Source organism: Canis lupus, chromosome 9 (assembly GCF_011100685.1).
Source record: "Canis lupus familiaris isolate Mischka breed German Shepherd chromosome 9, alternate assembly UU_Cfam_GSD_1.0, whole genome shotgun sequence".
In the NCBI taxonomy this organism is placed as follows: Eukaryota; Metazoa; Chordata; class Mammalia; order Carnivora; family Canidae; genus Canis; species Canis lupus.
Genome location: NC_049230.1, coordinates 51,035,426 through 51,051,356, shown reverse-complemented (window position 1 = coordinate 51,051,356; position 15,931 = coordinate 51,035,426). Strand labels below are relative to the sequence as shown.

The 15,931-nt window shown below is 59.5% G+C and overlaps 1 protein-coding gene across 3 annotated transcripts in view; it reads right to left on the bottom strand.

The window, feature by feature from the left end:
* Positions 1–15,931, bottom strand: part of OLFM1 (olfactomedin 1) — a 37,688-nt gene that overhangs the window by 17,063 nt on the left and 4,694 nt on the right. For 2 of the 3 annotated variants that reach the window (XM_038548867.1, XM_038548868.1), the window contains exon 2: positions 4,810–4,959. In XM_038548867.1, coding sequence (XP_038404795.1) covers positions 4,810–4,959 — 150 coding nt within the window. Of the gene's footprint in view, positions 1–4,809; positions 4,960–6,849; positions 7,072–15,931 lie in introns of those variants that run through there. The other variant, XM_038548866.1, reaches the window with a different exon arrangement.

Here is a 15,931-nt window from a genome sequence, read left to right as displayed (position 1 = left end):
CCTTTTTTTTTTCCCTCCTTAATTGTCCGGGGGATGGTATTGTGTCTCAGTCTCTTTATTCTGCAGGATGAAACGGGTTAGGTGGGCATAAAAACCAACAAGGATGAATAGTGCTGTCGGGCTCCCTGCACCCCCGGTGGAGGCTCCCTGTCCCCCTAAATCTCACTGGAGTCCTGCCATGAAGCTCGATCGCAGGAGCGTGGAGCCAGGCTACGAGGAAACTGCTCCCCCTGATTGTGCATCAACCCTTGTCCCCATCTTGCGCGCCATCCATCACGCCCCACGGTATCATAGGTAGATGACTGCTCTGCAAACACACACATTCAGAGCATAGAGTCAGGAATCAATCACCCAGCAAATGAAGAATCGCTGTTTTACATCTTTGCAGGCGGATCTGAATTGAGTCTCGCCTCAAGATGGAACTTTAATATTCAACAGGATTCCAGAGAGCTTAAAAGGAAAACAGTTTTCATGCAGCCACCTGCCAATGCATTTTATTTTTGGGAGACTGGCTGGTGCTTCTGAGCACATGCATTTGGGGCGGTGGGGAGGCGGATGGAACTCAGGATTGCGCGGTGGCGTTTGGGTCATTTCTCAGAACCTCATCCAATTACCAGGGACGAAGCAGCTACCCTCACAAGCACAAGCAAATCTCCATTTCTGGTTCCTCGCTGCCTTCGAAAATCCTCTCCCTTTCAGGAACAGAATCATTTGGGTGTGACACGTAGCTCAACTCGGTCAGTGAAAAGATGACAGTGCGGTTTCTACCACTTACGGTACATCCTCCACCCCCGCAAATAAAACAAAGTAAGAGCGCAACCGAAAGAAAGGCTTCTCAGTAGGAGAAAAACCGATATTACTCATTGCAGCATTTTTAAAATGCCTGGGATTTTTATGGCTCGTTATTTAAAAGTGACACACAAATCCAGTTTAAAAATCCAGGTATGTAAAATACAACACGTGGGTGACTCTGACGTGCTCTGATCCTGTCTCTTGAGTCGTTTTATGGGGACCTGGAAAATATTTGTTCTATTACTTTCTATCTCCCTGCCCCTCCCCCCCGCACCTGTCTGGTTCCGTCACAGCGAATGACCCGCAGGACTTCCTTTGAGAACATTTGTGACTTTTGGTTCCCTTCATATTTCAAAGCACAGCCCAGCCAAACGTCACCTCCTCCAGAGAGGCTTCCATGATGTGCCAAGCCAGAAGCAGCTGCATACCACTCGGAAAGAGCATCACCTTGTTGGCACAATGCCTGCCCAGCAGTGACCCACACATCTGTCTCAACCACGTTGCTGGACAGGAAACATGGAGCAGGAGGGGACTGGGGCTTTATTCACTCCTACAGCCGCAGCCCATGGCCTTGCCTAATGTGTTCAGTGCCTCCTGTAGCCACAAAGATGGGAGGAGGAACAGAAGTGGCCGCTCCAGTCAAGACCCTTTTCCCCTCCTGAGACAAAGGATTCTTGATGTGTTGGCAAAACCCGCAAGAGCAAGGGCTTCTGTGTGCCGAGCGGATGGGTCCGCGCCGGCTCCGTCTCAGCCTCCAACCGGGGCCTCACGCAGCGCTACGGGCTTCTTGTTTGCCAGAGAAGGAATGCTTTTAAGGCATTTCAAAGAAGATTAAATTTAAGATTTAGAAAACAAATGCTTAAGATGCCAAGCTATCCCGAATTCTTAATACAGAATGCAGATTTTCCTTAATGCTGTCCGTCCCAACTTAAGCGAGGACCCCCCTCTCTGGCTGCTCATAAAGCAGATGTTTGGGCCCAAGGGCACAACCAGTCCCAGGTGGGTGTCCTCCCTGGAGAAGACCCTGGCCCTGGCCATCCATCCTCTTTCCCGCAGGATGTGTCCCCAAGAAGCCAACTGACAAGCTCAAGGTCACACAGCTGCCAAGTGACCCCGTCCTCCCCAGGCTTTGCCAGTGTGGCAGCGGGTGCTACAGGAAGTGGGGAGGGGCAGCCACGTGCAGCACACACACCTGCCTCAGGGGAACAGACACTTGCTAATATTCACTGAACACCCTCGATGTTCCATCGTGGCGCTTATTCCATTCGATCTTTATAAAACCCTGGGAAGCAAACATTCTTTCGAGCCCCATTTTGTGCAAGAAGAGGAGACCAAGGCTCAGAGAAGGCAAGCACCTTGTCTACCATCACACGGCAGTCAGCCACGATCCAAAGCCCGGCTTGACTCCAAAGCCCACACTTCCAAAGTCAGGGCTGGTGGCTTCTTCAAAGAGAGCAGAACCCGTGGCCACCACAGGCCTTCTGCACTCGGCGGGGGTCTCGTGGCCCTTGGCCCTGGCCGCAGGTCAGTATTGGGGCGTCTATCAGGTCCTGGCCACCAGGCCCTCCCAGGGACTCTGGGCCAATTATAGCCAGACCCCTGGGTGTGCGGCCTGCGACTCCACGGGCGGAGTACCACATGCAGCCAGGCCGGAGAAGCCCAGAGCTACACCCCTGTGCTCAGCTGGGACCCCAGCCCCTCCGCTGAGGGGGCACACCCCCAGCTCCGTGCACCTGCAGGCAGGAAAAGGGGCAGCTGGCAGCCCTGCCCCCGCCACACAATCAGAGCAGGAAGCCGAGAGGCCTCCTTTACAACAAAAGGCTGCTGCCCTCTGAAAACACAGTGCCCACCGGGGTATAAAATGGGGCTTTAAATCTTTCAGCCCTGACACCACACAGTATGAAGCAGAAAGGAGGGCCCCAAAGGCTGCACTCCCAGGGGCTCTCAGAGCTTTCTGGAACCCAGAGGGCCCCTCCTCCAAGAGCTCCAGGGCCCCCCTACCCAACCAGTCTTCCGGATCTCCCACCCTCTGGCACCCACCCCTGCCTGGTCCCCGCCCAACTCCCCCCCAACCCGGAGGTCCCAGAGGCCCTTCCCAGCTCCACCTCCTTCCTCTGCAATTCTGAATAATTAAAGGCCCAATTAGGCTTCAGTCTAGTTTGGTGTTAATGAACGTTTGTGGAATCTGCTAAATGCGTTTTACTTTAATTCTTTCTAAACGACATACTGGGTGGGCTTGGGAGGGCAGAACAAAGACCACACTATCCCTTACAGGGTGGGCAGGTGCCATCGCCAGGCCCCCCCACACTCACCCCGGGAACCGCACAGAGCCGGAAGTGCCCAGGAATCACTTACCCATGCCTTCCCTCCACATTGGGGAAACTGAGGCCAAGACAGGGACCTGCTTTGCCTGCAGCTGTACGAGGGGTTGTGGTTGAGCTCAAGCTGAGCAGTTCTGACCTAGCACGGCACAGCAGTGCTGTCCTTCCACCAGCCGCTGGGCCATGACCTTCCCCAGTGAGGAGCCACAGCCCTGGCTTAGTGGTATGTGCGTGTGTGATGTGTATGTGGGGTGTGTGTATGTATGGGAGGGTGAGTGGGAGGTGTGTATGTGGCATGTGTGTGTGTGGGTGGTGTGCATGTGGTGCAGGTGCATGTGTGTTTGGGGTGTATGTGGGGTATATATGAGGTGTGTATGTGTGTGTATATATGTTGTATGTTGGGGTGTGTGGTATGTGCTATAATGGGGTATGTGTGGTATAAGGGTGCATGTGTATCTGGTGTGTATGTGTGGGGTGTGTGGGGTGTATATGAGGCATGTATAAGTGTGTATGTATGTTGTATGTGGGGTGTGTGGTATGTGCTTTGTACATGGGGAATGTGTTGTACATGGGGCATATGTGTATTTGGTGTGTATGTGTGTGGGTATGTGTGGTGTGTCTATAAGATGTGTATATATGTATATTGTGTGTGTGGGTATATGTGTGCTATGTACATTGGGTGTGTGTATATATGAGGTGTGTATGTGTGTGGGGGTGTGTGGTGTGTATATAAGATGTGTATGTATGTATATTGTGTATATGGGGTATATGTGTGCTGTGTACATGGGCTATGTGCTGTACACGGGATGTGTGTGTATCTGGTGTATACATGTGTGGGGGTGTGTGGTGTGTATATGAGGTGTGTGCACGTGTATGTATATTGTGTGCCAATGTGGGGCGTATGTGTGCTGTGTACATGGGGTGTGTGTGCTATGTGCTGTATGTGGGATATGTGTGTATCTGGTGTGTACATGTGGGGGTATGTGGAGTGTATATGAGGTGTGTTTGTACGTATATCGTGCGCATATGTGCATATGTGGGGCGTATGTGTGCTGTGTACATGGGATGTGTAGGTGGGTTTGTGCACAGCGTGTGTGTGGGTGTGCGGTGTCCATGTGAGAATGTGGGTGGTGAAACAGGGTGAAAGAACTTCACCAAGTTTACAGGATTCTTGTGAAGATTATTTGAAACAATGGATTTAAACCCTGTGCTTGAGCCAGCGGGCCGCAAAGGTGAGAACGCAGTGTGCACTTGCACCCAGTGTGCACTTGACCCACCTGCTCACGGGCAGCAGAAAGAGCCCATCGGGTGGAGCTCCAGGGATTCCCGGGGCGCACTCCCACCTGGCTGCTCGGCCACAGCTCCGAGCCCCCAGGTTTCCTGGGCGCCAGGGGAGGTGGGGAGATGGTGGCATGGCATGGTATGGGGGAGCAGCCCACGTCACCTCTCCCCACTCCCACGGGGCTCCTCAGGGGAGTGACCAGCAGGGTCCGCTCACCTCCCCTGGGGCCATCCCTGGGGGTCTCCACTAACCCCTCATTCACACAAATATTCTGGGTGTGGATACGCTAAGAGCGGGAGGCCTTGAAGTGGGGACAGACCCTGCAGACTAGCCAAACCCTGGAGCCAGGGTGGGCACACACACGGACGTACACGGATACACACGCACGCGCACACGCGCCCCACACAGACTCACCTTCTCCAGTAGCTGCCTGAGCTGTTTCGTGCGGGCGTCCCGTGAGCACATGGTCTGCTGCGGGGCGACCACTGTGCAGATACACCTGCCCTCGCTGTCTTGGGCAGAGCTGTACACCTGCCAGCTCTCCTCAGGGTTGGTGGGCAACACCTGCAGGGGGGGCAGGTGGGTGAGGGAGCGAGAGGGAGAGAAGTGAGATCACAAGGCAGCGCACCAGGCACGACAAGCAGGGAGGATGGGCAGAGTCTGAGCCCTGGCAGAGGACAGAAACGGTCCAGAGCCCCGGTGTAAGCACGGGGAGGGACGGGGCCCCCAAGAACAAAGGGGTCGCATCCCATCAGGATGCCTGGGGCTACAAGGAAATCAAACCGGCAAGACTCTGGACTTTTTTTTTTTTTTTTTTTTCAAATCCAGGGGATTTTTCAATTCCAGGGATGTTGGTGTTCTGGCAACTGACCAAATGGTTAGGGGAGGTAGACGGGATGGGGAGAGGCCGCAAGCTGGTAAGGAGTCGGGCTGGAGAGCAAGTGGCTGGTTGACTCACAGCAGCACGTAATTCAGAAATAAGATCTCCTCCCCAGAAGGCGAGCAGGGGTGGCTGGCGCAGCCTCGCACTGCCGTCCCTGCCGCTCAGGGATGGGGCGCCTGCGGTAACAGCTGGGGTCCCACAGCCCATTAGTCCAGAGCCCCAACGACCCCTGGCCCCGGCTGCCGTCCTGCAAGCAGCCTGGCAGAGGCTGCCCAAGGAGACGCCTGGCCTCCAACCCTGCGAGGGCTGCCACCCACGAGTCATTTGGTGGATGTCACCAAGTTTCTGGGGACATGTTGTGCCAGGTCACACCCAACCCCAGTCCTGGGGTATGCTCAAGGACCATGGAGAAATCACAGCCGTGCCCGGTCCATGTCACCTTGCAGCCCAGCTCAGGTCCCGAGTACGAGGTGCACAGGGGAGGACACCACTGCTACAAACATTCGCTGAGCCCAGACCCTCCCCCACAGCCTGCCCCGGCACCTCAGGTCACCTCCCTGCTATTTTTAGCACAGGGATGGGGAGGAGAATCTATAGTAGCTATACATTTATTTCATTCATTGCCAACCCCAGAGGCTCAGGACCCAGACGCAGGAACAAAGTCATTACGAGAGCCACCGGATGCCATCCTTGAAACCCACCCCCACCCAGGTGGGGTGAACATGACGAGGGTCTTAGGAGGGGTCACGTGGAGACCCCTCCCAGAGCACTCTGCCCTGGGCAGTGGAAACCAGGCAGGAGAGGAGCCTCCCGGACAGGGAGCCAGCCTGGGGCCCTTCCTCACATCCTCCTCCACTCAGGGGTGCTTCCCGCTTAGCCCCGCTCCAGCAGCTCCAGCCACCAGCAGAGTCAGCCCTGCCCACAGGCGCCCTGGCCACTCTCCCCCTCCCTCAAGGCCTTGACAAGGGAGGAAAAGCCACCTGGAAGGCAGGGCAGAGGGGTGACGGGTGACGAACGGAGTGGGGGCCAGCTCCAGAGCCGGTGCCTCCCAGGGCCCCGCCCCGGCCACTGCACCCTGAGGGGCTCGGTGTGGGGACTCGCAGCCGCCAGCTCCCCCACCCGTCTGCTGGCCCGCTCGGCCAGGCCAGGCTGCTCGGGCTTTGACAGTAGGGCGGCTCAGTTCCCGCGGCTGGACCAGCCCCGACAGGGTGGAGCGGCGCGTCCCCACCCCTTACTTGCTGAGTGACCTTGGACGAGTCCCCAAGTCCCCTGCCTCAGTTTCCTGACCTTTGTCAGCGACGGACTTTTATTAGTTGAAGGGGACTCCAAGCCTCCGAGTCCCCAGGCCCCGACCCCCGGAGGAAACCCGGCAGAGGAAGGAGGCGGCACCCCGGGGGGACCCGCGGAGAGCGCGGCGCAGGTCATCCCCGCCCGCGGGGGTTGGGGGGAGCCGCCGGGGACCCCAGCCGGTGCCCTCGGCCCTGCGCCCTGCCCTGCCCTGCCCAGCCCGGGTCGGGGTCGGGGGCGGGGGCGGCGGCGGGGGCGGCGGCGCGGGGGCGGCGGGGACTTACGCCTGTGCTGCGGTCGAGCGTCCCGCCGCTGGCCGCCGAGAGCTTGGTGGTGTTGAGGCCCACCAGCGAGGGCAGCGTCTGGGACATCCAGTTGGTGATCATGGCCATGGTGCTCAGCACAACCCCGATCTTGAGCAGCGGCACCGACATCGCGCCTCGAGTCGCTCCTGCGCCCGCGCGCGCCGGCGCCGGCTCCGCGCCCCCGGGCAGCCTTCAGGCGGCGGCCACCGCGGCGGGCAGGGGCTCCCGGCCGAGTCCCCGCGCCCCCTCGGCCCGCCGCCGCCCGCCCGCCGTGGCCACCGCCGCCCCGCGCGCCCCGGCCATGGCTGCGCCGCCCCAGGCGCGGGGGAGAGTGGCCGCCGCCCGCCGCCCGCCGCCCGCCGCCCGGTGTCCGCGGTGCCGCCGCCCCTCCGCGCCCCGCGCCCCGCGCCCGCCCCCTCCGCGCCCCGCGCCCCGCGCCCGCGCCCCGCGCTCCGGCTCCGGCTCCGGCTCCGGCTCTGAGCGCCTCGCGGGCTGCGCGCGGGGGCCGCGGCCGGGAGGCGGGGACACGGCCGGGCGGCGGCCGACGCAATCTGCCCAGGAAATGGGTGGATTTTTCCTCTGCGCTCCGGCTCCCCGCCGCCCCCTGGCTGCTGGCAGCGAGGCCTGCAAACCCCAGGCGAGGGGCTGACAGGGGTGTTGGGGCAGGAAAGCTGACCCCCCCCCCCCAGTCCTGCGGGCGCCTCGGCGGCCTCACAGTCCAGACTGGCTGCGCACCGAGCCAGGCCCGGGCCCTCCCCTGGGACCACCCCAACAGGAGCGCGGCCCAGCCCCCTGCCCCGGACCCATTGGGGGTGACTCCTGGCTCTGAACGCCAGCCCTGCTGACCCCCGAAGCCCAGTGGGAGGGGGTTCTCCAGCTCCAGCGCTGACCTCCAGGGAAAGGGGTGTAGAGGGGAGCGCTCCCTGGGAGGCCCCCGGGACAGGTGCTCTCCGGCCTCTGCGAGGAAAGGAGTCTGCCGGCACCCACCAGTGTGGGCTCCTGGGTGCGGGTGGAAGGGGGCTGTGCATGCAGGTGCAGGTTTGGGGCTCAGGCATGGGGACAGGAGAGCTAAAGGTGACCCGCCCATGAGGAGCATGGTCCTGGGTGAGGCCTTGGGGTCTGTGGTTGGGGGCCATGAGTGGAGGTCCCAAGTCCTGGTGCCCAGGTAGAGGGGCAGGGCAGCCTGGCACAGGTCCCCAGCCCTCTACAGCATCATTCCGGGGCACGAGCAAGTCTCCTCGGAACCCCGGGGCTGATGGGGTCGAACACCTTCAGAGGGCGTTAGCATCTGCAGGAGCCTTCTAGGGGATGCAAGGCACATCCTCCAGTCGTGCCCATGTGCCCATGAGGCCTTCCCAGCCATTGGGGAAGAGAAGAATTCCCCAGATCACTCAGTACACGCTCTTCCACCGGGTGAGAATCAGTCTCCCTTCCCCAGCGGCAGTTGCAAGGAGCCAGGCTTCCTGGGCCCACCGGAGGGCCTAGGGCTTCTCTCTGCTCCATCCCCTTCCAGAGAGGGGACTCGATTACAGCCAGGATGGTCCAGGCCAGAGCTTTGGGTGTGCTACCCCGCTGAAGGGTTTCCTGACGTTTCCCCCAATGAACACAAGGGAGTCCAAGCGTTGGGGAAGGGCGCCATCTCCCAGCGTGTGCCGGTACTGTAGGCACCACTGAGCACCCACGGGGTCCAGGTCACACCAGGCCACACGCCAGGGCCAGGTGCTGGAGGCAGCATCCACACAACTACCAACGCCCCGCCACCTTCCCCAGCCAGCACGCGGTGAGCAGATGCGGGGCCACACGTCCCGCCAGCGCAAATCCCTCACGCGCAAATCCCACTGTGGACAGTGGCCACTTACTTGGTGGGAACAATTTCAAAGCGAACCCAACCCAATCTACCAAACGCTCAAGGCCTCCATTTAGAAGCCACGGGTACTTGCTTATGACCTACGAGAGCAAGATGGACGAGTACAGGGTGCGGCAGACCCACCCCCAAACCAGGCCAAGACACGGGGGACAGCGCACTGTACACCCCCCAGACAGAAGCGACACCAACGCGGGGGCAGATGCCCAGCACTTGCCACCAAGTGCATGCCATGGCCAGAGAGAGGCATCGCCCGTGAGCCACTCAGCACCGAGAAGGCAGACTCAAGGCAGACAGCCTGCCACTGGCTGGGAGACCCCGGCCAGGGCATCAGCCCCTCTGTGCCTGTTTCTCCATCTGTAAAATGGGTTCAGTACAGTCATTGTCATCTCTCTCTCTGGGGTATTATGAAGATTCAATGGTTAGTGCAGGAGCAGGCTTGGCACCCAGTAAAGGGTACCCTGCTTTGCACAAGACACAACCTGCTCAAGAGGCCCCTCAGCCGAGCCACCAGGGCTCAAGTCCGTGCCAGAGATGGGATTTGTGTCCCCAGAGACCTCCCCCCCCACCCACTGAGAGCTGCTGCTATTGATACAGATGCACAAATGCTGGGGAGGTATTGCTGGACCCGACAACAATCCCCACTGAGCAGAGCCACATTCTAGGGCGATGAACTCCAGATGGGCAGATATAAAGAATTAAAAAAAAAAAACCAACCTGATTTTGAAGAACATCTGATTTCCCTTTATGTCACTAATGTCCCATAAGGATTTACAGTTGGTACTCGAAATCTGAAGAGTGCCAACTTGGCCGGGCTCCTCAACAGAGGAACCGAAGCCCAGGTAGTTGGAGACGATGGAGCTGATGCTCCATCCAAGGAACTGTCGAGAGGCAGGAAGACCCGAGGACCACTGAGTGGCTGGGGCCCCTCCCCGCCAGGACTCTCCTCGACCCTGGGTGTGGGCAGTTAGGTGCGGGGATGTGGGGCCCCAGAGCGGCAGTCCCATCGGGGAGCCAGCGGGGAGAGGTTCTGGCATCCCCTGGGCACGGCCAGGAGGCAGGCCTCGCAATGTGTGGCTCTGGGTTATTCCCACCGGGTCTGCCAAGTGTGGACTGTGCCTCGGGGCTCCTGCAGCTGCCAGGAGCCAAGCAGAGCCTGGGAGGTCAGAGAATTGGAGGTTCACACCCAGCCTGCCTTTCGGCCCCTCACCACCTCTTCCTTCCTTGTCCGTGTTTATAAAGAAGCAAACAGAAGCACCATTCACATCGCCCCCTCCAGGAGGGCCTGTGTAGACAGAACAGGGGTGTGGAGCAGGGACAGCCCGCTCCTGACCCACTGGCAGCTGTACCCCTGCTGCCGTGCCCTGCACCCCTTGCCGCTCTGCTCTGCACCCTTGCTGTGCTGCCCTGCACCCCTACCACTTTGACATGCACCCCTGCCCTGCTCCTTTGCTGCCCCCTCCTACTCCCCTGCCACCCTGTCCTTTACCCCTGCCCCTTGGCATGCACCCCTGCTGCCCTGCCCTGCACCCCTGCTGCCCTGCCCTGCACCTCTGCCACTCTGCCCTACACCATTGCTGCCCTATCCTGTACCCCTGCCTCCCTTTCCTGCACCCTTGCCCCCCTCCCCTGGACCCCTACCACCTACCCTTCACCCACCTCTCTTGCTCTGCTCTGCACCCATTGTCTGCCCTGCACCCCTGCTGCCCTGCCCTGCACCTGTCACCCAGCCCTGCACCACTGCCACCCTGCCCTGCACCCCTACCACTTTGGCATGTACCCCTGCTGCCCTGTCGTACACCCCTGCCACCTTGACATGCACCCTTGTAGCTCTGCCCTGCACCTCTGCCACCCTACCCTCCAACCCTGCCGCCCTATCTTACTCCCCTACTTGTCCTACCCTGTACCCCTATTGCCTTGGCATACATCCCTGTCTCTCTGCCCTGCATCTCCGCTGCCCTGTCCTGCATCCCTGCCCCCCAAGCCCTGCACCCCTGCCACCCTGTCCTGTACCCTACCGCCCCACCCTGTACCCCTGCCACCATGTCCTACTTCCCTGCCACCCTGCCCTGCACCTCTGTTGCCTTGGCATGCACTCCTGTTTCTCTGCCTTGCACCCCTGCTCTGATAAGCTGGAGGTTGGAGGTAAGTCATTTCCAGCTCCTCCAATCCCAAAGTCCTCTCCAATGACTGGAACCCATGAGTCAGTAAGAAATGCCTTTAATGCATTTGAAAGGGTCATCTGAGAAGGCTCGAGCAAGTGTAATTTGATTTAGAAGGCTATACAGTATTTCCAAAAGCAAACTATGAATTGTTGAAGAATGAGGCATTTGGATTAAAGGATCCTCGGCGTTGGCCAACCCCAAATGTTCCCAAGGAGGTGCTTAAATCCCCATTTCCACACAGCTTCCCCTGAAGCAAGGGCTCACTTATGTTCACAACTTGGAGTGGCCATGGTAATGCTAACCGAGCAGGCGCCGTGCCCCAGACACCCGCATGCTAGGTGCATGATGTGATGTCCCTTAACCCTTGCGGACGCCTGTGGGCCACGCGCTTGCTGTGTCAGGCTCAGAGAGACGACAAGACCTGTGCGAGGTCAAACCGGGAACAAGCCCTTCCCAGGACCAAGCTCAAAAGCGTGGTGCCCCTCCGCCTGTCGGATGGCACGGTGGCTCTCTGCTCCCGCTGCTGTGACAAAGCACCACCAGCTGACACCTCATAAACAAAAAACATCGGTGGCGCACAGGGGTGGAGGCTGGAGGTCTGAGAGCAAGGCGTGTCCTTGCCGCCGTGTCCTCAAAGGGCAGATGGCAACGGGGAAAGAGTGCTCCGAAGCCTCGTTACAGGGCACCAGGCCCGGCACAGCGGCACAGCACCTCCCGACAGGCTCCCCAGAGGCCCTGCCCCCCAATGCCGTCATGTCTCAGGGTTTAGATTGGGGGGACCTCCAGCCTTGACCTCGGAGGGGCCTGTACAAATTCAGCAGCATGTGAAAACAGGAATGCCAGCCTTGAGGGCCCTGAGCTTCAGAGCTTTCAGGAGGAGGGCTGATGGACGTGACATGCCCGTGAAGCACCCCCCTGCTTCGAGGGCACAGGCACACGTGGGGGGTCAGAGCACGGCCTGACAAAGCCTCACAACGGCCGCAGGGCCACCTGACCATCTCCATTCCACAGACCGAGCACAGGCCCATGGGACAGGGCCTTGCTTAGGGCTAAACAAAGGGACATCCCCAGAGAACAAAGTTTGGATGCCCTTTTGCGGTTAAACAACAGGCACATTTTCCTCATAGTATCTGCACATTGCTAGGGGCGGGGTGGAGGTGGGCAGAGAGCCGTGGGGGTGGAAGGGGGGGCTCCATGCGTGGCCATTGTGCTCCTCCTGGCACCCTTTGCTCTCATTTCCCTGCTGGGGAAGAACGGCCCTGCAGCAGCAGAGGGTCTGGTCTGGAGCCGGGCACCTTGAGAGGAGCCCACAGGTGACCTGAACCCCTCTCCCAGCAGCCACGGGCAGCCCGATCCAAGCATCCCCTTATGCTGCTCCCCTCCACAGCCTCTGGGTTGACCTGGATGGGCGGCGGTGGGCGGGGTTACTGCTGCTCACACCCATCCCTAAGGGGGCCTTCCTCCTGGCCAAGTCCCATGCATCCTTGCAGGGCCCTCGCTGGTGGAGGGTCTCCCGACACTGCTGCTGCGGGGCTGGGCCGCAGGGAAAGGCAAGGTGTGTGCTCTGCTCTGTGCCCGACCCCCGGGAGAGCATGTCTGGAGAGGGGCTCAGAAGATGCAGGCCAGAGCCCCAGCAGCTCACTGTGCACCTGCCCCAGACGTGCTCGGGCATCACTGGGTGCCACTGTGGTGGAAGTTCGTTAGCCCAGTTGTGGAGAGCTGGCCCGTGTGGTCCCGAACCAACTCCCAGGCCACTTCCTTCCACCATTCATGTAGGCTCAGGCTCCTTTGGAGGTGCTGGGATTCATGGTGTCTATTCTAGCCCCCCACCCCCAGAATAGGGGCTGCTTTCAAGGACAGAGGGCTCTGTGACCCGCAGCTATCACCGGCGCTGCTTCTTTCCTGAGCCACGACACCCCCTTCCAGCCCTTTGTCCTGATAGTCTGTCCATCCAGAGAGCTGACTGCCCGTGGCCCCTCCCCGTTCCCCCCCACACCCTCTGCTCCTGCTCTGGAACGTTCCATGCCGCTTTCATAAACATTGCCTCCGACGAGCTTATGTCCAGACTGGGAGGCCACGACTTCATGTCCTCTTAGTTGCCCCCTGGAAGGGAGTCCACATGTGGGAGTGAGGGGCCTGGATGAGAGAACTCGGCAGGCACGTTGCCCTGTGCGCTGAGCTCAGGGCTTCGTGGGGTGGGGGTCCCATGGATGTGACTGTTTCCTGCTGTCCGTTAAGGGATTAGGGACAGACTGGTTTTTACTGGATCAGTTGTTGATGCCGACACAAATTCGTGGACCCTGATGTGGATCAGAAATTGATGTTGGCTATGAAAATATCTGAGAGTAACCCTGGGACAACCAGGAAGTCACCGTCCGCTCAGAGCAGGACTTGGGTGCTCCCAGAGGCTCTTCCCTCCCAGAGCCCACGCTCTGCCCTCAGCCCATCAGGACCCTCGGCCTGCGGAGCCTGGACTCGGCCTCAGGAAGCTGCCCAGCCCGCTATCCGGGAAGGTGCACCATCTCTGGAGAAAAGGACTACCTCGATGCCATGCCCCCTGAGGCTGCAGGACGAGGCCGGGAGGCTGGGCTGCCGGGGGATCGGGAGCCTCAGAGCACGGGGCAGGCCAGGGGCTCAGGGACCCACACCTGAGAGCGGCAGATTGTTTCTGAAAGCCTGCCTCCGTTTCTTCTCCGAGTCCTGCTCTGCTGTCAGATGTAACGCCAACGCCCCGCTGTGCTGAGCAAACTATTTATAACGTGTATGAATACACCTCTGTTCTCTCTTCGACCCTCAGACACCCCAAGCGGGAGTAACTTGCTTTCCGGAGCCACCCGCGAGCACCGTCTTGCACACTGGAGAAGTCTCTGCCGGGAAGCCTGAGGTCCGGAACAGCATCCTATCTGCTCACCCGCCCCACGCACGGCGGGAGGGCACACTTCTAACCTGCACATCTGAGTGTGGACGCAGCCGGGGAGGGGGCTTCCCCTCATATCCCCCCAGGCCCGGCTCCCACAGCCACCCTCTCTCCTCCCGACCGACTGCTAGACTGTAGCAGTGGCCCGTCCGTGCATAAGGAGCCCACGGGCCCAATCCCTGTGGCGGAGATCAGAGCAAGCGGATTGGAAAGCTGGCATCTTTAAGCACTGCCTGAGAGCAAAGAAGGTGCCTTCACCCTCTGACATCTGGCAGTTGTTGTGAGATGTAACCTGGGTGCAAAGGAAGGGGGAGCCGGCATTTACAAGAAGCCCCCCCCCCCCGCCCCCCCGCAGAGCCTGGTCCCTTTTCCCCAGGGAGCGCTCCCTGAATGATGCTCAAAGCCACACAGGATGTGACTGGGGCTGCAGACGGGCATGCCAGGGGCGAGCAGCATGAGCTAAGTACGTCTGTGCATTCTTGCCTGCTTCTTGGACTCAGCTGTCACACAGACGCTGGGACGCCTGCGGGGGAGCAGAGCTGCTCCGTGAGCCCCAGAGAATGGAGGTGAGGAGCCCAGGTGTGCTGTCCAGACACACACACACACACCCTGCCATGGGGACTTGCTCCAGACTGCCCCCCTTCCTGGTAAGAGGAAGGAGACAATGTGGGGCCCCTGCCAAACGCTCCCTGGCGCTCTGCTGCTCCCCTTCAAAGGCTGCGTTTCCAGGTCAGAGCTGGTGGAGCGTGGGGCCCACCACTGGAGATGCAGCCAACCCAGACCCGCAGCGCTGCTCTGCAAAGGTCTGTAGTTCAATGACCTGGGCATCCAGACACGGTCCCGGTGGGCAGTGTGCCTCGGGGACGCTCAGCATCCGGGCTGGAGTTAACCACGTGCTTTATTTTTTATTTTATTTTTTAAAGATTTATTTATTTATTCATGAGAGACACAGAGAGGCAGAGACACAGGCAGAGGGAGAAGCAGGATCCCCACAGGGAGCCCAATATGGGACTTGATCCCAGAACTCTGGGATCACAACCTGAGCCAAAGGCAGGTCCCAACCATGTGCTCTAGAGTCTGGCGAGTTTCTCATGCACGTGCCCCTCTGAAAAGCAAAGGGACGGGCATCCTCCCGTCCCACTTGCTGTGCAGGTCAGAGCCGCCTGGACCATGGGACCTTCAGGAGAGGCCCGGCCCTGGCGAGGACCCTGTGGCTGCTGCTTTCAGAGTGTGAAGAGCATCTGAGCCCAAAGTTGGCTCCCCTCCCCGTCAGCCCGGCTTGCAGTTGTCATGTATCTAATTCACTTTAGCTAGTAATTAGTTTTGTATTACTTTACACGGTGATGTTAATACTGATTACAGGGCTTGATAACTTTAGTAATAAATACAACCCAAGGCGGAAAATTACCTTTCTTTTTATTGGAGAAGGCTGAAGTCAGTGGAAGGAGAAGCAAATTGCTTTCAGAGATGAAGCAGCTGCCAGGGAGGAGGATTTGCAGCAGCCCCCCCCCCCCCCCGCCCCCTGGTGTTACAGCATCTTCCTGCCCTGGAAGGTGGGGCCACCTGGGAGTGGGGAGCACTCCTCACCCCCTGCTCCTCTCTGGTGGGCCGGCCCCGGGGGAAGGGGCCTGCAGACCCACCTGCAAAGGAGGAGTAAATGCCGTGCGCTGTGAGCTGACGGGTTTAGGGGAAGACCGTAGTGCTCCTGAACCCCCAGCCCCACTATTGCTACCACCCCGGTGTCCAGGGCAGACGTGGGGGCAGGCCAGGAGCCAGGGCAGGTAGATGGGAGGTCTGCGGGGTCATCAGCCCAAGGTCAGTCTCCAATAGGTCACAGAACTGGGCTGTTTTATTCTCATTAAATTTGCTCAGGGGAGGGAGCACCTGGGGGGCTCAGTCGGTGAAACGTCTGCCTTCAGCTCAGGTCATGATCTCGGGGTCCTGGGATCGAGCCCCTGCATCGGGCTCCCTGCTCAGCGGGGAGTCTGCTTCTCCCTCTCTCTCTGCCCCACCCCCTGCTCTTTCTCTCTGTCAAATAAATAAATAAAATATTTTAAGAAATTAAGTATGCTTTAGGGGAGGGGGCACCTGGGTGGCTCAGTGGTTAAGCGTCTG